The 22,307-nt window shown below is 37.9% G+C and overlaps 6 protein-coding genes across 10 annotated transcripts; 3 read left to right on the top strand and 3 right to left on the bottom strand.

Moving 5' to 3' along the window:
• Window positions 1-953: 953 nt before the first annotated feature.
• Window positions 954-2,997, bottom strand: LOC18021131 (protein FMP32, mitochondrial). The gene is made up of 7 exons (XM_024157885.1): window positions 2,393-2,997; window positions 1,954-2,085; window positions 1,812-1,871; window positions 1,624-1,700; window positions 1,500-1,556; window positions 1,351-1,417; window positions 954-1,252 (listed from the first exon to the last, which is right to left on the bottom strand). Exons 1-7 carry the CDS (start codon window positions 2,642-2,644, stop codon window positions 1,133-1,135), a joined length of 765 nt encoding a protein of 254 aa, XP_024013653.1. The 5' UTR covers window positions 2,645-2,997; the 3' UTR covers window positions 954-1,132.
• A 210-nt stretch (window positions 2,998-3,207) lies between these two features.
• Window positions 3,208-5,797, top strand: LOC112087844 (glutathione S-transferase T3-like). Of its 3 annotated transcripts, none has more exons than XR_002900268.1 (3): window positions 3,208-3,551; window positions 3,746-3,799; window positions 5,585-5,797. XR_002900268.1 is itself a non-coding variant. In XM_024157877.1 (3 exons), exon 3 carries the CDS (start codon window positions 4,337-4,339, stop codon window positions 5,231-5,233), a length of 897 nt encoding a protein of 298 aa, XP_024013645.1. In that variant the 5' UTR covers window positions 3,208-3,551; window positions 3,746-3,799; window positions 4,322-4,336; the 3' UTR covers window positions 5,234-5,525. The 3 variants fall into 3 exon arrangements, 1 of the variants encoding a protein (XP_024013645.1); XM_024157877.1 differs by lacking the exon at window positions 5,585-5,797 and adding an exon at window positions 4,322-5,525; XR_002900267.1 differs by having other exon boundaries at window positions 3,208-3,799.
• A 262-nt stretch (window positions 5,798-6,059) lies between these two features.
• LOC112087805 lies at window positions 6,060-7,372 on the top strand. The gene is made up of 3 exons (XM_024157805.1): window positions 6,060-6,183; window positions 6,369-6,716; window positions 6,798-7,372. The coding sequence occupies exons 1-3, from the start codon at window positions 6,060-6,062 to the stop codon at window positions 7,370-7,372; spliced, it is 1,047 nt and encodes a 348-aa protein (XP_024013573.1).
• A 651-nt stretch (window positions 7,373-8,023) lies between these two features.
• On the bottom strand, window positions 8,024-10,069 carry LOC18021130. 2 transcript variants are annotated; one of them, XM_006403891.2, is made up of 5 exons: window positions 9,730-10,069; window positions 9,179-9,348; window positions 8,840-8,909; window positions 8,655-8,748; window positions 8,024-8,394 (listed from the first exon to the last, which is right to left on the bottom strand). In XM_006403891.2, exons 1-5 carry the CDS (start codon window positions 9,917-9,919, stop codon window positions 8,274-8,276), a joined length of 645 nt encoding a protein of 214 aa, XP_006403954.1. In that variant the 5' UTR covers window positions 9,920-10,069; the 3' UTR covers window positions 8,024-8,273. The 2 variants fall into 2 exon arrangements, with proteins under 2 accessions (XP_006403954.1, XP_024013526.1); XM_024157758.1 differs by having other exon boundaries at window positions 9,179-9,318; window positions 9,730-10,063.
• A 770-nt stretch (window positions 10,070-10,839) lies between these two features.
• Window positions 10,840-11,337, top strand: LOC112087804. The gene has a single exon (XM_024157804.1). The coding sequence runs from the start codon at window positions 10,840-10,842 to the stop codon at window positions 11,335-11,337; it is 498 nt and encodes a 165-aa protein (XP_024013572.1).
• Window positions 11,338-16,051: 4,714 nt separating this feature from the next.
• Window positions 16,052-22,154, bottom strand: LOC18021129 (zinc finger CCCH domain-containing protein 44). 2 transcript variants are annotated; one of them, XM_006403890.2, is made up of 11 exons: window positions 21,611-22,154; window positions 21,272-21,351; window positions 20,984-21,171; window positions 19,551-20,430; window positions 19,330-19,457; window positions 19,126-19,185; window positions 18,978-19,028; window positions 18,807-18,877; window positions 18,363-18,514; window positions 18,084-18,256; window positions 16,052-18,005 (listed from the first exon to the last, which is right to left on the bottom strand). In XM_006403890.2, the coding sequence occupies exons 1-11, from the start codon at window positions 21,979-21,981 to the stop codon at window positions 16,185-16,187; spliced, it is 3,975 nt and encodes a 1,324-aa protein (XP_006403953.1). In that variant the 5' UTR covers window positions 21,982-22,154; the 3' UTR covers window positions 16,052-16,184. The 2 variants fall into 2 exon arrangements, with proteins under 2 accessions (XP_006403953.1, XP_006403952.1); XM_006403889.2 differs by having other exon boundaries at window positions 18,378-18,514.
• Between the last annotated feature and the right edge of the window lie 153 nt (window positions 22,155-22,307).

Below are 22,307 nucleotides of genomic sequence, written 5' to 3'. Positions count from 1 at the left end.
CCGTTTTTCCTAAAGTGTGACACTTGATAAAAATTTGATGTTCAAAACTAGTACACCACCAAGGAAATTGATTGCTACTAATTTTTAAAATTTAAAAATTTCAAAATGTATGCATAGTTCAATATATATGATATTACGCCTCAACACATCATACAACACATCTCTCATAAACCTTTGCAGATTTTGGATGATGATATTGACATACTTCGTCACAAAACTGCCGATGAAATAAATGTGAAATATATGCAAATTGTGGAGAGGTGTAGGGACGAGTACCAATGAACTTTGAAGAGATCTCTAATATGTTGAAGCAGCTTACTGAGATAGTTGAATTTTCCACATACAATGATAATATATTATTTATATAGGTGGAGGAAGCATCATCATATACGTTGATAGCAAGTCTCATAGGTTGGTTAATTATATTTTCTTTCTTTTATAGTTTTCCATATAATGAAGAAATAAAATGAGTACATCACTGTTCAGAAAATCGGTATAGACTCAGCCTAGATGTCCAATTAGGCGCTGGACAGCGATCACGATTTTCTTCAAATCAGTGAGCAAATGGTTTGCTCGGACTAGGCGTTTTATTTTGGTCAAAATGGAATCAGTCGCTCAAGTTGGTCGGTTTGAAAGTTGGTTTAATTTTGTTTTTTTCAATTATAGTTGAGTTAATGGTGGCGTTCAAATAAGTGAGAGAGAAAACAATAAAAATTGTAAAAATACAAAAATGAAAGGGTCGTGCTTATAGGTTTAGATAATTTGATTTATCTCCACGATTCTCTGGCTCCGCTTCCTCTCTGATTCTTTTCTACTCTACGACAACTTATACATACATACTCTAGCAAATTAGCATAAGGACTTTTGATTCTCCTTTCATTTCTCTATCTCTAGCCATTGTTTTATAATTAATAATTACTTATGGCTATGTAACTTCTCTTATTCTTGGTATTAATTTATAAATTTACTATGCTTTTGTTTGGTTTTTGCTCTACCTACCGCCTAACGATTGTTTAGAACATACGAATAATTCACAAGATATAAAACCAAGATTTCATCCCATAATTTAGAAAAGAAAAAACAGCAAAGATGAGCTGGTCATAAAATCGGCACCGTCCGATGGAGAGAGAAGTCACATGACGATCCGAAGGACAGCGAGACCAACAGCTGAGATGGATACAAGTGTACCGATACAGTACTTGATCACCTCGTACTTGGCCGCTTCCAACTGAGCTCTCAAAGTGTGAATCTCCTGCGTGAGATTGAAAATAAACAGGAAACAATATATAAACAACTTTTGCTGCAAAAAAAACAAACAAAGGCGCAGAAACCAGAGGTGAGAATACTAACACGGTCAAGTTTGTTTGTAAGGTTAGATGTTTCTGCGTTTTGATTTGTTAGCTCATCTCTTATCCTCCTGCATCATTATCGAAATTTTATAGGTTGTAACCTAAAAGCAAGGTTAATGAAGAGAGAAAGAAGGTAGCAGTTTCTCTGACCCTTTTTCAAGATTCAAGTCCAACCGTTGTCCTGCTGTGACTTTGTCAATCTCGTGCCTGCAATGTTAAATTTTATTAGTCACTGCACTGAGTCTATATCAAATCAAACCCTAAAGGTTCCTACCTTATATCAGTGCGGATTCGCTCTATGTCATTGCGAAGTTTCTCATTCTCGTGTTGCAGCAATGAGAAATGGTGATCCTATACATAAACCGCTTTTTATCCAACAATATTTCCAAATCAAGGTTTCATATAAATGAGAGCAAAACACACAATAATACAGTGAAAAAAAGAAGCGGAAACGTAGCTTACCAGCGAGCTGTTAATTTCACTTTTGAACTTGGATAAGTTTGATTCCTGTGTCATTTCAGCCTACCAAAAGCAAGAAGATTAAACTTAGACATACCTGCTATAACAACAGAGCCTTGTCGTAGATATCACTATAGAAACTTACTTTCTGCATCTCTCCCTTGGAGACAACCAACTGAGACACGACTCCCAAACTATCATTCAGAACCTCGGTTATAGCACCGGTTATTGCCTCCGCTTGTTTTGAAGGCAGGCCTTGTGCTTCTAAGCTCCTAACCTGAAAAAAACGACATACCAAATTCTCATTTTTGAACCATAATTTAAGTCAAGGCATGTTTGTCCTAGCGAAGTCGATGACTCCGATCTTGAATATAACCATTCTATTGACCCATTTCCAAAAGCTACACAAATTGTAATGAATCATTCACATAGAGTTCCTTCTTTTGTTTTCCTTCACAATTTTGCCAAGGAACTGAGTAAGCGATCAGACAATTCAAAACAATGAGGCATAAACAATAATCTTCAAGGTTCAGCAAAATCATTAGGCAACCAAGAAAATAAGTGACCAAGAAAGGGTTATTTACCAAAGCGAGTGTATCGACGAGATACAAACGTTTCCCATTGGTTTTGACAAGTTGAGATATGAATCTGGCGTGTGATTGTCTGTACAGAGAAGATGATACCAAGGATGAAGAAGAAGAGCGAATCTCGTGGTGATCGAACAGAGTCCTGTCAAATGTCGGATTTGGAGAACCGATTGATCTGAAAGTCGACAAATTTACACCTGAACTAGCTCCAAGTCTTGCCAACCGGAGATAATTCGCGTAAGCGGCCATCAAAAAGGATGTACAGAGGAGAAGCAAAGTTTCACAAAATTGATTTGCAAAGTAGAACCCTAAAATCGAATCAATTGGATCGAGGTGTAAGAACTAAGAATGCGTGACGAGGAAAGCAAGAATTTCCCAATCGGGTAAGCATGCAAATGAGATTCTGCGATGGTCAAGAGAAGAGAGAGAAAGTGGAAAAGAAGAAAACTTTGAAGATGGGTTTGGTGGGGATTGTTCTTATGAATATTCTGTTCTTGGTGTTTCTCCCTTTGAAATCCCTAAGACGTCTCTGCACCATCAAAAGAAACAGACGGACGATGTTGATAGAGAAAGCGTGAGTCTTCGTCTTTCCAAAATGGGCACGTTTCCCAAACTCAAATCCTCTGTAATTAAATCTTTTGGATTTGTACCCCATGTGCTAATAAACTCTAAAAACACCTCCAATGGAGGTTTCTTTTACCTGTTTTTAAGGTTAATTGTAATTAAAAATAAATCAAAAATGGTAATAAGAGAAACGATTCTCTCTCAGAAGAATTTTAAGAGCCCATGAGAGACGTATACGTGGCATAATCTGATTGGCCGCGGGGTTAAATTTGTTTTTTAATTAATTTTCTCAAAACAAAACTTTCTTCTTCGCAAAACACATTCAACAGCTCAATCTCCTTTCTGCGAAAAAAACAAAAACGATTGATTCAAATCGAGTGGAGGAATCTGGGTCCTTCTTGCATGTCGAGTTGAATCGATTGAGGTATGGAAATCGAATCGAATCGAGGCGAGGGAGCTGTGTGTATTAACGACTTCTCTCCTATTGGGAAGAAAACGAAGGAGACTGCAAATCGAAGCGATGGTAACCCGGGTCCTTGATGCATGTGGAGTCGAAGTGATGTAGATGTGGAAATCGAGTCGAACAAACCAGGTAAATGTCCTTCCACTTCAAATTTTGTTTGGTGTTCATCAAAGTTTATTATATGAAGTTTGATCTTGATTCAGCTTAATCGAATTGGTTTAATGTGATGAACTATTCAAATGTTTTTGGGTTATTTGATTATCAGTTTAATTTGTCTTTTGTCTTTGTTGCATTATTGGTGGGTGATAAACGGCGGGGAGAAGAGCTTGTTCATCCGGCGAGGAAAAGTTCTCAGCAGGACACATTCTTAAGCTAAGGTAAGTGTCATCTTCTTTGGTTTGAATTAGTGTTTTAAGCTAAAGATGAGTCAATGGTTTGAATTAGAGTTTTGAGATAGATTTGCTATGGAAGTTTAATCAATGCTCTTGAGGTAGAATTAGAGTTAGGTTTGAGGAGTTAAAGTGAATCCTTAATGGTGGCTTCTTCGATAGGTTAATGTTAGGTGTAATCTTTAGTTTGACAAGACTCTTAACAACACAACAAAAACTTATTGCTAAAACTTAAAGCTATCATCAATGACTATGGCTTCATCGATTGTTATATCTAACAACAGAGTTTTCATTAACTCCATCCAAAACCATTTATTCTTCTCTTTACTTCTCTTTTCTTCATTTTTATCATTCTACTTTAATCATCTCTTTCAGTCTCTTTTTATTCACCTCTTTTGTTCTTCTTCTCCTTTACACATCTCTTTCCTTCTCTTTCATTCATCTCTTTCCATCTCTTACGTTCATCTCTTTCTTTCTCATTCACTATCTCTTTCTTTCTCCTCTAAACAGCCATCGACAACACTTATGGATTCATATACTGACTCCGGCTTCATGGACCTTCTAAACAGCCAACAGCACACACAAACCCTTCAACCCATTGAAAATGTCTCACAAAACATCGGTCTTGGGGATTCAGAGGCTAGTGTGTTCGAAACTGATTGGTTCGATGGTGGAAGTGAAGCTGAGTGCGTGCCCAAAGAAGCTCCGAAGTCAAGAAAGAAATGGAGTCCCCCAGAGTATCTAATCCTCATAAGTGCTTGGCTTAACACAAGCAAAGATCCCATTGTTGGGAATGAGCAGAGGGCAGATGCTTTTTGGAAGAGGATATCAACATATTACTGCTCAAGCAAGAAATTAGGTGGTATGGAAAAGAGACTCCCAATACAATGCAAGCAAAGGTGGTGTAAGATCAATGAATCCGTCTGCAAGTTCGTCGGCTGCTATGAGGCTGCATCAGCTCAAAAAAGAAGTGGTCAGAATGAAAATGATGTGATGAAGCTTGCTAATCACATTTACTTGAATGATCAAAAAAAAAAATTCACTTTGGAACATGCTTGGCGAGAGTTAAGGCATGATCAAAAGTGGCTTCCCAAGGAAGCAAATGGAGGGGCAAGCAAACGAAGAAAGGCAGATGAAGCAAGTAGTCACGGAGGAGAAGAAGCACCGGCGAGGCCTCCAGGTGTGAAGGCTGCAAAAGCAAAAGGGAAAAGGCCTGTCAACAGGCCTGTCAACACCGGCGAAGGACAAAAGTCAGTTATGGCTATGGATTTTGGAACTATGTGTGAGATGAGACGTCAAGATTTTGCCTTGAGAGACAAGCTAAGTAGGCAGAAGATGTTGGAGGGCCTTCTGGCTAGAGCAGATCAATTAACTGACACTGAAGAAGCTTTTAAGAACCAGCTAATAGCTGAGATGATGTGAAATTCCAAAACAGCATATGTTTCTTGCTTTTTATGTTTAAAAACCATGTATGTTCTTGCTTTGTTTAGATCGGTTTATGTTTGGTAAGTTTTAGGACTAGCAAATGAAAATGTTGTCCTTGTTTCATATCAGTTATCGGTTTTAGGACTAGTACTGGTTTAGTTATTTTGAAACTTAAAGACTTTAAGTTTTATGATGTATGATGAATGAGATTTGGTTTGTTATTTTATGATGCATGAGAATTGGTTTCAATATTGGTCTTGATATTGGTTTGAGTAAACAAAATGATATTGGCATTATGATATTGGTTTGAGTATTGGTTGTAATGATCATGGACTTCCTGTTTTGCAGTGCACCGAAGATCATGGAACTTGGGCCGAGCAACTTTTTTGGTCTTCAGACATGTATGTATATGTTTTGGATCATGGACTCCTTGTATGTACTTTTTTTAGCTGAGGATCATGAACTTGGGCCTTTTTTTCCCCTTGTCCATATGTGCCGACATGTTTGATTTGGCATATTTAGAAAATAATATCAAGTTGCAATAAAGAACTGACAGGGTTATCTTGGCATCATTTGAATATTTTGTAATTATGTGTCGACATGTATTTATGGTTATACATTACTTACATTTGAGACCACATGTGTATTCGTATTTGAGACCACACATTGCAATTGAATACCTCGACTCATTCTCTTTATATATCACTCTTTCAGTTTCTTGAAAATCATCACTTGGCGAGTTCTCTTAAAATCTTCTTTCTTTAACATTTCCAACTTCTTTCTTTATCAGAAACCATCTTCATTTCTTCTAAACCCTAAAAAAATGGCATCTTCTTCTCGTAATAATTTCGAGGAAATGATATCAGATGAAGCTTTTGATGAAGCTTTTGATCAAGCTTATGACCAAGCTTATGACCAAGCATTCGATAATCTTTTAATTGCTCATGGTAATCCTCAACCTAAACCCAAAAAAAAAGAGCCTACATCAACAGAAATCGGGAAGAAGGGCACATCCGTCTGTGGAACGACTACTTCTCTGAAGATGCAATCTATCCTGATCATATATTCCGACGTCGTTTTAGAATGAACAAACCCTTGTTCATGAATATTGTTGATCGCCTCTCCAATGAAGTTCCTTTCTTTACACAAAAAAGAGATGCTACCGGAAGACTCGGACTCTCTGCATTACAGAAGTCTACTGCAGCAATTCGTATGATGGCATATGGTTGTGCGGCTGATGCAGTTGACGAATACCTTCGCCTAGGTGAGAGTACTGCAATCTCATGCTTGGAAAATTTTGTGGAAGGAATCATATATTTGTTCGGAGATGAATTCCTCAGAAGACCGACACCAGAAGATCTTCAACGACTGCTTGATGATGGAGAGTCCCGTGGATTTCCCGGGATGATAGGAAGCATTGATTGCATGCATTGGGAGTGGAAGAATTGTCCCACGGCTTGGAAAGGGCAGTACACACGTGGTTCTGGAAAACCAACAATCGTTTTAGAGGTTGTCGCTTCACATGATCTATGGATATGACATGCATTTTTTGGACCTCCAGGTAGTTTAAATGATATCAATGTTCTTGAACGCTCACCAGTTTTTGATGATGTTTTACAAGGCAAAGCTCCAAAAGTGAAGTACATTGTTAACGGGCATCAGTATCGTTTGGCGTACTATCTCACCGATGGAATTTACCCAAAATTGGCTACATTTGTCCGATCCTTTACACATCCAGAAGGTGAAAAGGCAAAATTGTTTGCTAAATGTCAAGAATCTGTCCGTAAAGATGTTGAACGTGCTTTTGGAGTCTTGCAAGCTCGTTTTGCTATTGTCAAAAATCCAGCTCTTATTTGGGATAAGGTAAAAATTGGAAAGATCATGCGAGCATGTATAATACTTCACAACATGATAGTTCAAGATGAACGGAATGGGTACATTCGTTTTAATGTTGAAGAATTCACACAAGTAGAGGCAAACAGAACATCGCAAGTGGATTTATCATATGAAACAGATATGCCGTCAAATATCAATAATTTGATGGGCATTCGAGACGATGTTCGTGATCGAAGGACGCATGAACGATTGAAAAATGATTTGGTGGAGCACATTTGGAACAAATTTGGAGGAATTTAAAATTTCAACTTTTCTTTTTTCAATTTTTTTGTTTTCTATTCCTGTGTTTATTAATGTATTTTGTATGTGTTTGCAATTTAAATTAATGAATTTAAATTTACTTTAGTATTTTTATAATTTAAAAAAATAATTTTTTTTTTAAAAGAAACTCTGTTTAAAGAACCTACCATTGGAGGTTCAAAACTAAAAATCTCTCACAAATATACATATATATATAAATAACACAAAATATATTAAAAAAAAAATGAGAACTCTTATGGGTTTCTCACCATTGGAGGTGGTCTAAAAAGCTCCTTAAACTTCACCGAGGGGCGAGCAACAAGTTGTCTTAAAAAGGAATTAAGAGAAACAAAAAAAATATTAAAATGAACGAACAAGACAATCATATAGAAGATAATTGAGAAATTTTAAGTAAAAACCACTGTTTTTGTTCGAATCAATTATTTTTTATTTTGCTAATGAACATTGGAGCCTAAATTTGTCATTACCGTACATGGTTGGTTCTTATGTTCGCATTTGGGTAAACAACTGAGAAGTTGCAGACAGTAAGTTTATAGTCTTTTAACCATCAAGAAAAAAGTACATACATGACAAAAAAGGCTTTATAGCAATCGGAGTCGTCTAAATTAATATGAATAATTTTCTGAGAAATTTTTATATGGAGTGAAACTGTACTCACTTAGACGAGCAAAGTGGGCACAATACTGTTCTCGTAGTCTCATAGCTAATCACTTTAGTACATAGGCTGCTTTAAGATATCAATGCAGCTATTTTTTTGGTTGTTTGTTATTTTGAGAATTCAAGATGAGAATCCAAAACAGTGTGTCATATCTTGTCGTCTGTCACCTGTGATCCTTTTTTCTTTTTGGTTTGTCTCCACAATTTAATGTAAAACGTTTCTTCATTTTGGTCGCTTTCGATATGGGTCCATGGACTCGTCCACAGTCTCTTTGACATAATTACCCACTCTCTTCAGATTCTTCATCACCCCTGATGCTACCAGGTTTGCGTTTCTTGTGAACCTGATACATTCCCACCGAAATGAAATGAATATTTTGAGTTAGTTCTGATGACTATCATACATGGCTTTTTAGGTGGATAGGACAGACTATTGATTAGTCTAACTACTGCAGTTACAATAGTTATGCAACGATCTATAATTTGAGGTTTGTATAAATCAGGCGTTCAAGTCAAATGCCAATGCCATAGTCCATTAAGCCACCAACAAGTCAAATCTCAAAGGTAGACTGTCACAGGCTATAGCAAAAAGCTCTTTGCTTACCTGGTTACGAAGCCGTTTTCTGTGTTTGTGACTGGGGCTGGGGCTGGAGCTGGGCCTGGTTTCTGGTTCTGGTGCTGAGGCAACTCCCGAGAATCTAGAGCATAGAAAGAAAAATGATAGGCATAAAAGAGCAGGACACATTTCATAGTTGTAAACAGGTGAGTGAGAGAGTGGATTTGGTGTACCATTTCTGTTTTGAACACGGGCTGGAACAGATGAAGTGGTGCTAGAAGCTAATCTTCTATCTGCTAGTATCTGCATGGACAAAAGAATTTAATAAAGATATTGCAAATATTACTAAGTAGAACATATTCCTCTTTGATGCCCCTGACGATTATCGAGTTCGCAAAATAATTGCATACACAAAACTAACACACACACACCAACAAAAAGAAGCAGATAAATTGAGCAGACAGCTTAACCGGGTCTAATGTCAGCACATAACAGTCAAATGACAACAAGACCTAGACGTAAGTTACACTTAGCCACGCAATGAATTTGGAGGAAAGTGATGAGTGTCAAACCTCAAGGCCAACACAAACGGGAAGTTGGGTCTTTGTAGGTTGCTTCATGGCAGATGAGTCTTTTTCAGTCATGTAGACTGAATAACCCAAACATCCATAGTAAAAATCCGCTAAAGTCCTCCCTTCTTTAGAGGCTTCAGCTTCAGATTGTCCAACAACGTAATCAGGAACTGAAAATGTTATCAAGTATCATCACTGTATGCAGAATCCATCGGAAATGAAAAGAAAAGAAAAAAGGTAACAAAAAGCAAAACATATCTCTCTTCATGATCACCCAATATAACAGAGCCTAGAGGGATAATTCTGGCTCAATTACGGAATCTATAATCAAAATGCTTAACATTTCTCAGCCATTTGGTTAATAATCGCAATAAGAAACCCAAATTTTCATGTAACATATGATTTCCTACAATTACTGAATAAGCGACGATTCAATTACAGGAAGAGAGCTACGTGGAGGATTCAGGAACGATGGTATAACAGAAGCAGCCATTAATTCTAAAGGAAAATCGAGCTTCCGTCTCGAGAATCAAAGAGACAACATCGAATACCTTGACGAAGAGTACGAGGGATTCCAACGCAGCGAGGGTTTTTAGCCTTGGATTTGAGAGTGGAAGAGTAATAGAGATAGCCTTTGCACGATCTTCCTTTCTCGAGAGATCTTTTCCCTTGTTGCTGTTCCGATTTCTCTTCTTCCTTTACCGTCCTCTTCACTTCTCCGCTCGAGCCTTCTTCACTCATCGCAAACCTCTCTCTCTCTTCTTAATCTTCTTCAAAATCTTCCTCTCTCTCTCTCTCTCTCTATTGTTCGCTCCTCATCTTCTTCAGGCTCTCGTCCGATCTGTTCCCGGGTACTCTATTACGGCGGTGCCCTCCAATTTCGTTGTTCCCATTTTTTTTTGCTTTCTTTAACGAGTATTCATAACTGTTTCGAAATGTTAGCAAATATATCTAATGGGCCGAGACCCATGATGGTAACAAATAGGCCCAAAGAACTACAAATACGATTTTAAGAAAATAACTTAGAAGAAATGTTTAATATTTAAATTTTAAGTAAATATTTTAAAAACAAAAGTAAATAAAAAATAAGCTACTCAGAGAGATGAGAGAAAACAATAGGGAAAATCGCATAAAAAACCTTCAAAATGACAGCGACTGACACTTTAAACCTCAAAGGTTTATAACTAACATTTTAAACCTTCAACGTAGAAAATTTAGCATATAAAACCTTGAAGGTGGTTCTTTATTACGCGCCGCCAAATTTTTCAACGGAATAGTTAACTCGGTTAACGACTTTAATAATTCTGTCGAGAATTCATAATTTTCCGTTCTCTGATTTCGAAAACGTGATTAAACTAAATAAAAAAGGAATTTCTGTAATTTATTTAATTAAATAAATCAATTAATCAATTAATTAATTATATAACAATAATCCAGCATAAAAAAAGGGCCGTTAAATCCAGAAATACCCAATTCGATTTAGGGTTCCTCCTTCGTCCTTTTTACCCAGAAAATTTAAATTGAAGCACGAAGGGGCAGATCAAAAGCGGTAAGTCGGATTTGTCCTCTATTTGTGACCTCATTATCATTTTCCATCGATTGCATCGTTTTTTCAATCAGATTAAACTCGTGTATGACCATTGTGAACTCTAAATTCGCAGATGGCTCAGAGTTCAAGTTCTTCAACCATGGAATACAAGAACGATTACGGTGTGTTGTGTAATTGTAAGCGGGCAGCTAAGATTGTGAAAGCTTGGACCAATGACAATCCTGGGAGGAGGTTTTATGCTTGTACGGGTCGTAGAACTGGTCATGGATATGAGTCTTGCAATTTTTTTCGTTGGTATGATGTCGAGAAGCCTCACGGGTGGCAACATTTAGCATTGCTGGAGGCGAGAGATGTTATCCGTGACCTGAAAGAAGAAATTATGAAGTTCAAGAAAGTGGAAAGGGAACCAAGCCGTGAGATCGAACATGTGATCGAAAATCCAAGTCATCTGGAGGATGAGTTGATGAAAACCCGTCAAGAGTGTGAAGCGCTGAAGGGAGAGGTGTTGGTACTCACCGAGAGAAGCACCATTTACTGCAATGTCCTGTTGTCTTCAACGATTGGCTTTACAGTGGCATTGGGAGTCATATTTGCCATGTCAAAGCTCTAGAGTTCGTGTTAGTGTAATGTGTATTTAGGTCTTCCCCATTTGGCTTTAAGATAACGTTTGTGTGTCATTGGTATGTTTTAAGTTTAGTTTAAAACCTTTGAAGTTGTTGTTGAAAGACCTGTCTATGTTTCAGTTTGTTTGTTGAAGTAGAATATCTATGTTATATGAAGTTGAGGTACCTGTGTTATATGAAGGAATATAGACTCTGATATCCAAAACAAACATTCATAAAGGTAATCCATCATCAATTAGGTTCAAACAAAATGATAGCATTCCAAAACAAAATGATAGCATTCCAATTGCATTTCTCTTTACAACAAATGGCGGCTATTCTAGATGCTTCAGACTTAGCCATTTTGATGTCATACTGCGTGTTTAGTGAGTAACGCAGAAGCTAGTCTTTCACCTCCATCCCACTGTTAAACTTCTGAAATAACCACAGATATGGTGGCTTCTCAAAATCTCCATGAAACTGTTTTCTTTTTCTTGCTCTTTTCTTATCAGCCCAGTGATCCCATTCCTCATCTGATGATAATGGAGTGTCTGGATACTCCACATCCCCTCTCATATATTTTTTGTAGTCATCATCACTTTTCTCTGCTTCTCTTGCTGCGTCGTCCTTTTCTTCTTCTTGCTGGCTATGTGGTTTCTTACTTCTCTCACCTTCCTCAAAGAGAACCTTAAACCTCTCATCAGTAGCACCATCTCCTGCATCTACAACAACCTCATCTCCGTCATCAACCTCATTCTGCTTTGCCATTTCTTCGTTTGCATTTTCATCAGCAGGTGTTTCATCCTCAGATTTCTCACCTTCTTCATATTCTCTTGGCCTCTCGTCATCATCATCATCATCATCATTGTCTTCCTCGTCAGCTTCATTTCCATCGTCTTCAACATCACTATCATTACCCTCCTCAGATTTCTCATCATCTTCACAATCGTTGCCATCTTCATCATCAGCATCATTCACACAATTCCTACTATCTTCCTGCTGACTACTTGGAAGATATATGACACCAGGAACAGATTCTGAGCAATCATGTTCAACAAAGACCTCTAAAAAACCAGAAGCTAATCCTACAAAAATTAGCTCATGCATATCTTCATTTGTGTGGCCAAACACATATTCTAACTTCTTCATCTCATCATTTAGCTCTTTGTACCAAATCAAAACCATTGGTGCACCGACATGATGGTCACCGATAAATAATTGAAATTTCTGCCAACTAATCTCAGACACTTTCCAGATCACACCCAAGCAACCCAACTCACCAATGTACTTGTAATCTTCATTTTCTTTCTTCACACTACCACCATAGTGGATTACGAGTTTGAGTCTCCCATTTTGACTGTAAAAAAAGCAGACGAAGTCAGATTCGTCACACACCAACCCGAGATAATGGTTTCGGTTTCTAAACCCAACACCCACCATTCAAATCGGAAAACTATGTTTAATAACCTTACACCCACGAATTGAAACCGAAAGTTATGGTAATTAACCCTTAACCCACAAATGAAAATCGGAAAAAATCCTGAAAACATTTAATTACCTCATTTCGATTTGGTGCCAGCACTAAAATTAAGCTCCCAAAGCTCGAATTCTAGTACCGATTCACAGCTCAGCAGATTAAGCAACTTGATTCACGATTTACTTCTCTCAATCGCTTTGCTTCAGATTTTTTTTTTTATGAAGGAGGAACCCTAAATCGAATTGGGTATTTTTGGATTTAACGGCCCTTTTTTTATGCTGGATTATTGTTATATAATTAATTAATTGATTAATTGATTTATTTAATTAAATAAATTACAGAAATTCCTTTTTTTATTTAGTTTAATCACGTTTTCGAAATCAGAGATTATGAATTCTCGACGGAATTAGGAAAACCGTTAACGGAGTTAACTATTCCGTTGAAAAATTTGGCGGCGCGTAATAAAGAACCACCTTCAAGGTTTTATATGCTAAACTTCCTACGTTGAAGGTTTAAAATGCTAGTTATAAACCTTCGAGGTTTAAAGTGTCAGTCGCTGCCACTTTAAAGGTTTTTTATGCGATTTTCCCGAAAGCAATATACAGTACTTTTAGATGTTGAATGACGACAAAAAAAGAAAAAAAAGATGTTGAATAATATATACAAAATATTATTTACCGAATGGGTGGTAGTTTAGTGGTATTTAGAATATTCAAGGTCATTAATTCAACTCTACTTAGAATTTATAGGCTAGAAGTCCAAAACTTCCAAAATTTATCAAAACAGTTTCAGAGATTTTTTTATACATATTCAAATATAATTTATTTATTATGTTTACTTTTAAAACCTCTTAACTTAGGTTTCTTTTCAAGGATTTAGTCTCTTACAACAAATATGAACATTGTTTAATAACTCATGAAATCTGACGGTACTAATCCCATAGTTGCTATGTCTATGAGGATAATTTGGTCTGAGTGCTAAAGAGTAGAGATGATCTACTCTCTTTTATTCCTTTTATCCTTTTGGAGTATATGCTTATTAAATATACATATATCATTGTATGAACATTTCATTTCAATTTAGGAATTGTATAATTTTTCATAACCTTAAGAATTTCAAAGTGACCCACTTGTTGTTTTCGAAACAATAGCCATTAAGATATCCCCAATGGGGATGATGCTCTAACTAGCAACTTGAAAACTTATACTGTAAATGTAAATGAAAGGATGATGACCTGTTCGTGAACTTTGTCGATATTATCGAGTAATGTCTCTAGAAATTTACAATTAAGTATGTTCAGAGTCTCAAGCAATCTGTTCAGTCTAAAAGCAATCTGTCTACTATAGCTCCAGCCAAGAAAAAGAAAGAGGAATAAAAGCGAGAGAACTGGAATGGATTAGTCAGCCAAAAGTTCATGTATGTGTGGATCATTCATATGTGAGTTTCTCTCGTGACTTGGCATATTTCAAATACATTCAGTCTTGCGCTTGGAAGCTTGCGCAGATACCTAGCGATCCTTTGATTATCCTTTGGGCTTATGTTTTCCTCAAAACCAACTCTCAGCAACTCAAGGCAATGCAGCTTTCCTAAGAAATGGCTGATCTGCTCCCACTCAGCCAAATATGTGATGTCTCTCATGGTTATATTCAAGACCTCCACAGGTAATGCTAATAGACAAGAATACACTGATAAGCCCCTGGAACATTGTCAGGTTCTTCGAAACAGTGCAATCCACCCTGCAGAAAAAAGAGGATTTGAGATTGAAGAATTAGTACGAGTATCTACAGAGGGTAAACTTTTAGGTTTAGTTCATACCTTGATGGTTAGGGTCTTCAAATTTGGAGTCTTCTCTATAATAAAACTCAGAGATGCTCAAGAAATCTAATGTCCTCATGTCTAATCGTCAAATGATGTAGGTCTTTTAGCATTGAGATTGCTTTACAAATAGAAAAAAAAATTCCTGAGAAATCAAAAAAAATATCATAAGCATTATTCTCCTATTCTATTTTCACATCGTAGAAAATAAAAGAAGAAACATTAATCAACTTACCTCCAAACTAAAAGATGTCAACTCTAGAATCTTCAGCTTTCTTGTCCCTTCAATAAAGTTTCTTGGATTGCTGAAATACATATCACCTCATATGACAACAACTATTCATCCTAATGTGGAACAAAGTCAGCATACTCTAAATAAGTCAGATTTGGGTATCAAATGTGATTGTCTGATAATCGAGTGAAAGTTGAGCTTGATTTCGACAATCGAGTCAAAAACAACTTGGTACTATGGAGATTGAATTGTGCATATATTGTACACAAATTGTAAACTCTATAGCATTGGAACAAGAAATAGAGAGTTAAATAATTTGTAATACATTATTAGATTGTTATCCAAGAAACAAACTCGTAGAAGATAAAGGCAGAATGGACAAGAACAAATTCGTGGAATGATAAAACTGATATTGACATAACTGTTTAAATGTATAAAAATTTGTGTTGGTCGTGTTGGTCGCACATGCAATTCTTGAGATTGATATAATCCACTGATGAAACTTCCATGATATTTGCTTGGTATTACACAAGCTAATTTAATGGACAACATTAATACCGTATATATAGTACATCAACCTTACTATTTGTTTCCTTTTTCTTATTTTAAAGAAAATCTATAACTGTTTCAAAAAATATTATATTGTTAAATGGGCCGAGACCGATGAAAATATTTATAAATAGATCCAAATAATCACAAATATGCATTACATTATTTATCTTTCTAAATAATTAAATGAAGGAAAAACACATTAACGACGGGAAAGTTATTAAGGAAATAATGAGAACAACAACTTTTTCCTTTTCCACCAAAATGTCAAAATCACAATAGTAATTGGAAATAATCAAATCATTTTATAAATCGTCTATATAAGAGAACTGGAATTATGATCGATGACAAATAAACCTGTTTTGTTTTATTTGAGTTATATCAAAACTACAAAATCCTACTATCAGTTTTCCTACGCATCTTCCATCTTCGATCCTCCTCTATTTGGCCTCTATTTGGCTAGGAACAGCATGAGTACTAGTAGTTTCACCATTCGTGGTTCGGATTTCTCTCGAATGAGGAAGTGAGACTCGAGCAGGTTAAGCATTTCAAAGTGATCACTTATTGTTTTCAAACAATGCCCATTGAGATATTCCCAACGGGGATGTGCTTTTAAGTTGCAACTTGAAAACTTGTAAATGAAATCATATAAGAAGCTTTGATAATTACTTAAAACATGCGGCTTATGGGTACATAAACTTTGGTGTTACAAAAAAGGATGTTCGAGAGATCAGAGATGTGTTGAATAAACAAATAAATACAAAATACAAGAAATGAGAGAATCAGGGGTGCCAAAAACTGCAAGAAGCACCCTTTTTGCAGTATCCACTCTCATAGAATTTACAGATTTTCAGCCCTTTGGGCGGATGAGCTGCGTACGAACCTGATCCATGGTCATACCCATGGCTACTGCTGTATGGCCATTGCCGGTTATTATGACTGTTGTTGAAGCTACTGTTGTGACCGTTGTTCCACCATTGCCGGTCTCTGCTGTGCCCACCGGATCTCTTTTGCTGACTTCCCCGTGGACTGCGCTCGGTGTTTCCACGGCCTGAGTCATGAGATGATAATGATCTAGGGCTCGGTTCCAAACCAACTCCCGAAACAGACCTGGGAAGCCTCTCGACCGATCCAGCTTCAACTGTGGTTTCTGATCCCAGTCTGAGAGCCGTTGTCGTTAGATTCAGGTCGTGACTTATTGAAGCTGGCGCTGGCGGTGCAAAGAGCAGGAGCTCTGTACCAGCGGTTCCGCAGTGGTTGAAGGAAGTGCTGTCTTTTGCTTCTGTTACCATTGAGCTTTTCCCGGCAGAGACACTGTCGAGAATACTCGCCTGAGAGATATCCATTCTACATGTTTCAGGTGTGAGGGACATGCGTGCCACGGGGTTAAAGAAATCTTTTTCTGGCCCTTTTGTCAAATCATCGTCGTCATCGCAGTGAAATGTTGAGGTAGGTGAAGACGGCAAACCGTTCTGCTCCATTGCTTCAACTTCGGCTAATAGATCTGAAACTGATTCATCACACTCGTCGGGGTCAGCCACAATGGCCGGCCACCCAGACGAGTGAGCCACTTGGGTGTTGTCTGAAGTCTGAGTAGTTGTGGCATGATCAGCTGGCAAATCAATTGGCTTCACAGATGGTGCAGCTAAAACAACAGCATTCTGAGTAGTTGTGGCATGATCAGCTGGCAAATCAATTGGCTTCACAGACGGTGTGGCTAAAGCAACAGCATTCTGCTGAGTTATTTGAGGAAATTGTCCTCCAGTGACCACAACACTTGAAGTGGTCGTAGCAGCATCGGTGGTTGTGGTGGCGGTGGTGCTCCATGTGACACCAGATGGTCCTTTGACCAAAACACATGAAGAAAGAGACTGAATAGTCTCCGCTGCTTGAGCTTCCAAGTCTTCAGGGCTCGACTTAGGTGTAGGACTGGGGAAATCAGGGAAATGGATTTCTTGATTCAGGTTGGGTGCATGAACAGAACCGTTTATAGAAACAGAAACACCATTTGTTCCATCCTCCACAGCATTAATTGTGCTATGGTTACTATCTCCACGCACAGCACTAGATTGATCAGTTCCTGGAGTTTCTCTTAGGCCAGGAGTAACCCCATGTCCTGTAACCACAGATATTGACGCCGGACAACTGACTTGAGGCTGGAGATGAACAGAATTATTATCCTCAATTTTTCCAGAGCTAGATTCAAGAGCCTCAAATTGTTTCTCTTTTGGATCGTTAGCAAGTACACCAACAGAAGAAGACGAAGAGGAGGTTGTACTGGTGTTGACAGGAGTAGGGTTCTTCTGAAGACAGGCCACCTCCACGCCAGTATGTCCAGAGTTTTGCGGAGACGGTTTTAGTTCTTGGGGAAGCAAAGAGGAACTTGGAATAGCAGTTGCTTTATCAAACCGTCCGGCAAGAGCTTCAGTCAGAAGTACAGACTCATCTTCATTCTCATGCGTTTTCCATATCCTAAGATGCGGGGGAAAATGGCCACTAGACTTCCATCTGCGGAGCTGCAACATAGAAAACGTTCCCTGAGTCTTTCCTGTTGGATCTCGATAATGCCATATTTCAGTCTCCTCGTCATCTTTACCAGTTTCCTGCAGTTCCCCGAAATTTATATGACGTGAAACCAAAAGAAAAAAATGAGAGGTTACATAGCAAAAAGATGGTCAAACCTGGATATTTGATGAGTTGTTGTGGACCTTGGAACAATCATCTTTATCAGCATGCACGACATTTCTGCTTCGCAAATTTGGAGCCTCATATTTGTTCTGCGCATTATTTCCCAAGTTGTTCAGGATATCCCCTTTTTGCTGCGGACCTTTACTTTGTGCCTTTATGTGATTATCTGCAAATAAAAAGCGTAGAAGATTGTAAACAGCATCCACCAATCAGGAAATTTAGTAAGATAATGTAAGAGTAGCTGTTTCACATCCTAAGTTAAGGTGGGAGACCTTGTTTTCTCGTACCCAATCCTGCATCTTCTGCTGATGCATGACTCGGATCCATACTTGGATCTGTATGAACTTCTGGGACTTCCTGCAGAAGCCGCTGGCGTTCCTCATGTGATTCTAGAAGCCCTATCTTTTCTACACATTCTCTAAGCGTGGGAGATGGTTAAGAAATCAAGACTTGAAATTCCATGCAATTAGTGTCAAAGTATACGTTCACATATAAATTAACATAACCCTAACTTCTAAAAGGGAAGACAGGAGTACTTGTCAAGTTGTAAACTACTCAAACTAAATAATTCTTTGCCGTTACAAGTGGCATGGTAATCTCTTCAGGGAAATATTTCATCAACGACTCATAAAGATTCTATCACCAGTAAGATATGCAAAGAGAATTAGTGTAAGCGAAGTGCAACAAATATAGTATAGAAATCTCAAAAAGGATATTCTTTTCTATGACCCTTCTCACTGGCCCGATCACGGAGATGCTTTAACTTTAATATCTCAGCTTTCAGAGCCTACATCGACAAATCATTAATAAGAAGCACAGTAGAGGACAATAAATATGGGGATCATAATATTTATACGAATGATATTTGCTGTTTTTAATTAACCTACCTCATTGATTCTCATGGCTTGCAGTGTTTCTGCCGTCTTCAAGATGTCTCCCTGACACCGCAAAAAAAAATTATGTATATATGTTTTCAACTTAGGTAAATACTGTATACAATTTCTGGATAGGAAAATATCATGTGCGCATTATTACCACAGTCAAACGTTTATTGAGGCCACATTTTATGCTCTGGCGCAGCCGTTTGCACTCGTCCTGAAAACCACAGTTATAAGTACTTCATAAGAAAACATAAAACAGAATTTCTAGGATTACCTTATTAGTAGATGGGGTTTTTAATTTCTATTCATGAGCAGAGAAAGGTAGAGAAAACAATATTTATGAAAGGACTATATTTACCTCTGTGACATTCTGGTCTGATAATTGATCAATCGAGATGACTTCTCTCTTGTCTAAATTCAGTATTTCTAGCATAACATCTGTAGTCTTTGTGCCAACCTGGTAGGATGATGTTGCCTTGCTTGTACCTGTTAAATAACCACAAAATCAGCTGAGATATTACTACTAAACTTTTGGGCCACTCAAATAAAAAAGCATTATTATGACTATTGATCAAGTACCTACAACTTGAACAAGCCTGTGAATATCCATCTTCTGGTCGCTGCCAGTTACCTTTATTCTCAAAATTGTGCCTACCACCTTTTCGTGAACTTTATTGACGTCAGCAAGTAGAGTCTCTATAAATTTACGTCTCAAATAAATCAGGTTGATATTGTGAACATCAATGGCTGCATATGCATCGAGATTTTCGTTTTGTACTCTGACATCAGTTTTCTTACGCATCTTCCGTCTTCTATCCCTTACGGTTGCATCATGAACACTACCCTCTTCTATTTGGCTAGGAACAGCATGAGTAGTTCCACCGTTCGTGGTTTTCTCATCTTTCGGTTTCTCTTGAATAAGGAAGTGAGACTCAAGAAGCTTAAGCATTTCAAAGTGACCTACTCGCTGTTTTCCAAACAACTTCACAAGCATTAGGTCACAAACGACTTGAGACTTCTGAAGAGGATCCCTAAGATTCTTTTTCTTAATATAGTCGAGCAGAAGACCCTGCACGTCGAACTGAGAAATAACCGATGTATCGCCATTCCTCATGAACGACAAAAACTCGAGGAGTTCTTTTGTTGCCCAGCTTGTATCTCTAGGACGCTTCTTTGGTATATTACTTGGATTTTTGGCATCCAATTCGCTGGGTAAGGTAGGGGAATCACTGGTCCTTCTTCTTCTTGTACCATTCACTGCTACATCTAAAGCTGAAGAATAAGCTGTGGCACGATCATTTCGTGGCTCCACTTTAGGAGCAGTGTTAATAACCCCCTTCCAAGGATTATTAGCTTTAGTAAGCTCGTCGACAGTTAGAGAGAGATCTTCCTTCAGGCAAAGCCAATATACCTTGAATAGATACTCCCAACTGAGCTTGTCATCAAAATCCACCTTAACCTAAAAAAAGGGAAACAATTATGAGCAGCACACACTATGATAGAGTAAAGAGGATAATATAAAAGCAAAACACTCAATTCTTTAAGAACACTAAGAAAATACAAGATTTCCTCCCAATACAAGAGACGTGGCTTTCAAAAAAGAAACCCAACATACCCTACTGCTCTTGGAAGAACTTTTTACATAGGAAACCAATACTAATAAATTTGGAAAACTCCCATCATTCCCTTGGTTCTCTCTTAATACATGGTTCTAACCAATCAACTCCAAATCTCTAAAATTCCATGAATTTAGCTTGTGATTGATTACTATCACATTACCTATTGTGTCGATACGTATGAGTGTCATGTGCATGGCAACATTATGAGGGATTCTAATCGGGCTAAAGTAAATAGAACAATCAAAAGAGATGTAAAGGCCAAATAAGATTCATATCAGCAAACTATATTCCTCCTAAGGTAAATGTGGCAGGTTGGTAAAAGTTCAATTGGCCCGAGCAACTTTTCCGGCTAAGCATTGAATGGAAACTATAGATTGTGGAGGAGTGTCTTACCGCTTCATTCTCTCCTTGAGCAATATTCTCAATCAACATGATAGGCTTAATACATGTGCCACAAAGACCCATGTTACCTCTCACAATCACATAGTCGGCATCTTTAATGCACCGCTTACAAACAGAAAAAGTGCATGTATAACACATGTAACTCGAAGCTTTCTGGCATGTACCACATATGTGCCAACCTGAAACGAATGAACGAAACATCAATTTCAAAGGACGTCCACGTCCCTAGATTGCTGACAGCAAAGACAACATAGTAACATCATATACTATAAGACATACCACAGTTCCATTTAGCCGTTGTTCGAAAGAATGCCTCATCTCTCTTAATACAAGCTGGATGGTATGCCTTGGGGCAATTCCTGAATAGAGAAGACAAACCCATCATTTTTTTTACAAACAACTACATTAACAATGCCTACTTGCTTTTTTAGCAATTGCATAACTCTAATATATGGCAGTAATCAATAACAGTATCTATAGCACAAACATATACCATAAAAAAAATCCAATTGCTTAAGTAATTAGACCATTTTTCGTTGTAAGCATCGGCAGAGGCTCTAATCTCTATCTATGCATACAATCTAACAGAATTTTCACATTAAGCTGCCAATCACTCACCGGCGATCACAGAGAACGAGGTCTCCGCCGTCGAAGCAAATAAAGCAGACATCTTCTTCCTTGTCTTCCTTCCGCTGCGGCGGCGGCGGCGGTGGACGAGTTTGCGGCGGCGTCTTAGCATGTGCTCTCGGTGGCCGGCCCCGTTTTCGCTTAACAGGGGCAGCTTCATCAACAAGTTTGGCCTCTCGCTCAATGGGCACACCCACCGTCACGCCCACCGTCGGGGCAGGTACAGAGAGAGCAGCAGGAACGATCTCGTCGCATTGATCAGCTCTCATAAGATCGATATCCCTGACCGAACTCTCTTCGGGACGAGCCAGAGCAGCTAACTCCGGCACGCCTTGCTGGAGCTGCTTCTGCTGATTCTCCATGATTACTTAAGAATTCGAGATATATATGAGCAGTAGGGGCAGATCAATCAGTGAAGGAGAAACCCTAATCTGAGGTTCTTTGGGGATTTTTGGCGATGATGATGGAGAGTATGGGTGATGTGTTTAGAACGAAGACTAGTGGGGGAGAAATAAAATGGACTTTTGTTTTCGCTTTTTTTGCCCACTTCTGAGTTCTTACATGGTCATACTCCAATTTAAAGAAAACAAAATGTTAAGTTCTTTCTCCTTATAGAGTATATTTTTTTATTTTTCTTCCAAAAACAGTATTTTTGCTTATAGATTTTATTTACCAAATATAACTACTA

This window comes from Eutrema salsugineum, unplaced genomic scaffold (assembly GCF_000478725.1).
Source record: "Eutrema salsugineum unplaced genomic scaffold, Eutsalg1_0 scaffold_16, whole genome shotgun sequence".
NCBI classification, from domain to species: Eukaryota; Viridiplantae; Streptophyta; class Magnoliopsida; order Brassicales; family Brassicaceae; genus Eutrema; species Eutrema salsugineum.
The sequence above is the reverse complement of the archived record's forward strand: the minus strand, read 5'-3'. Positions and strand labels throughout refer to the sequence as shown.

Excerpts from the sequence above, each read along its gene's own strand:
- LOC18021130 (XM_006403891.2), bottom strand. The coding sequence starts at position 9,919 with ATGAGTGAAGAAGGCTCGAGCGGAGAAGTGAAGAGGACGGTAAAGGAA. Across the intron at positions 9,349-9,729 it reads CCCTCGTACTCTTCGTCAAG|TTCCTGATTACGTTGTTGGA; the intron begins GTATTCGATGTT and ends TAACATTTTCAG. Across the intron at positions 8,395-8,654 it reads GAAAACGGCTTCGTAACCAG|GTTCACAAGAAACGCAAACC; the intron begins GTAAGCAAAGAG and ends GGAATGTATCAG.
- LOC18021131 (XM_024157885.1), bottom strand. The coding sequence starts at position 2,644 with ATGGCCGCTTACGCGAATTATCTCCGGTTGGCAAGACTTGGAGCTAGT. Across the intron at positions 2,086-2,392 it reads TCGTCGATACACTCGCTTTG|GTTAGGAGCTTAGAAGCACA; the intron begins GTAAATAACCCT and ends CGTTTTTTTCAG. Across the intron at positions 1,701-1,811 it reads GTGAAATTAACAGCTCGCTG|GATCACCATTTCTCATTGCT; the intron begins GTAAGCTACGTT and ends GTTTATGTATAG.
- LOC112087844 (XM_024157877.1), top strand. The coding sequence starts at position 4,337 with ATGGATTCATATACTGACTCCGGCTTCATGGACCTTCTAAACAGCCAA.
- LOC112087805 (XM_024157805.1), top strand. The coding sequence starts at position 6,060 with ATGGCATCTTCTTCTCGTAATAATTTCGAGGAAATGATATCAGATGAA. Across the intron at positions 6,184-6,368 it reads TAATCTTTTAATTGCTCATG|TTCCTTTCTTTACACAAAAA; the intron begins GTAATCCTCAAC and ends TCTCCAATGAAG. Across the intron at positions 6,717-6,797 it reads GAAAGGGCAGTACACACGTG|GTAGTTTAAATGATATCAAT; the intron begins GTTCTGGAAAAC and ends TTGGACCTCCAG.
- LOC18021129 (XM_006403890.2), bottom strand. The coding sequence starts at position 21,981 with ATGGAGAATCAGCAGAAGCAGCTCCAGCAAGGCGTGCCGGAGTTAGCT. Across the intron at positions 21,172-21,271 it reads AACGGCTAAATGGAACTGTG|GTTGGCACATATGTGGTACA; the intron begins GTATGTCTTATA and ends CATTCGTTTCAG. Across the intron at positions 18,878-18,977 it reads AAGCCATGAGAATCAATGAG|GCTCTGAAAGCTGAGATATT; the intron begins GTAGGTTAATTA and ends TTGTCGATGTAG.
- LOC112087804 (XM_024157804.1), top strand. The coding sequence starts at position 10,840 with ATGGCTCAGAGTTCAAGTTCTTCAACCATGGAATACAAGAACGATTAC.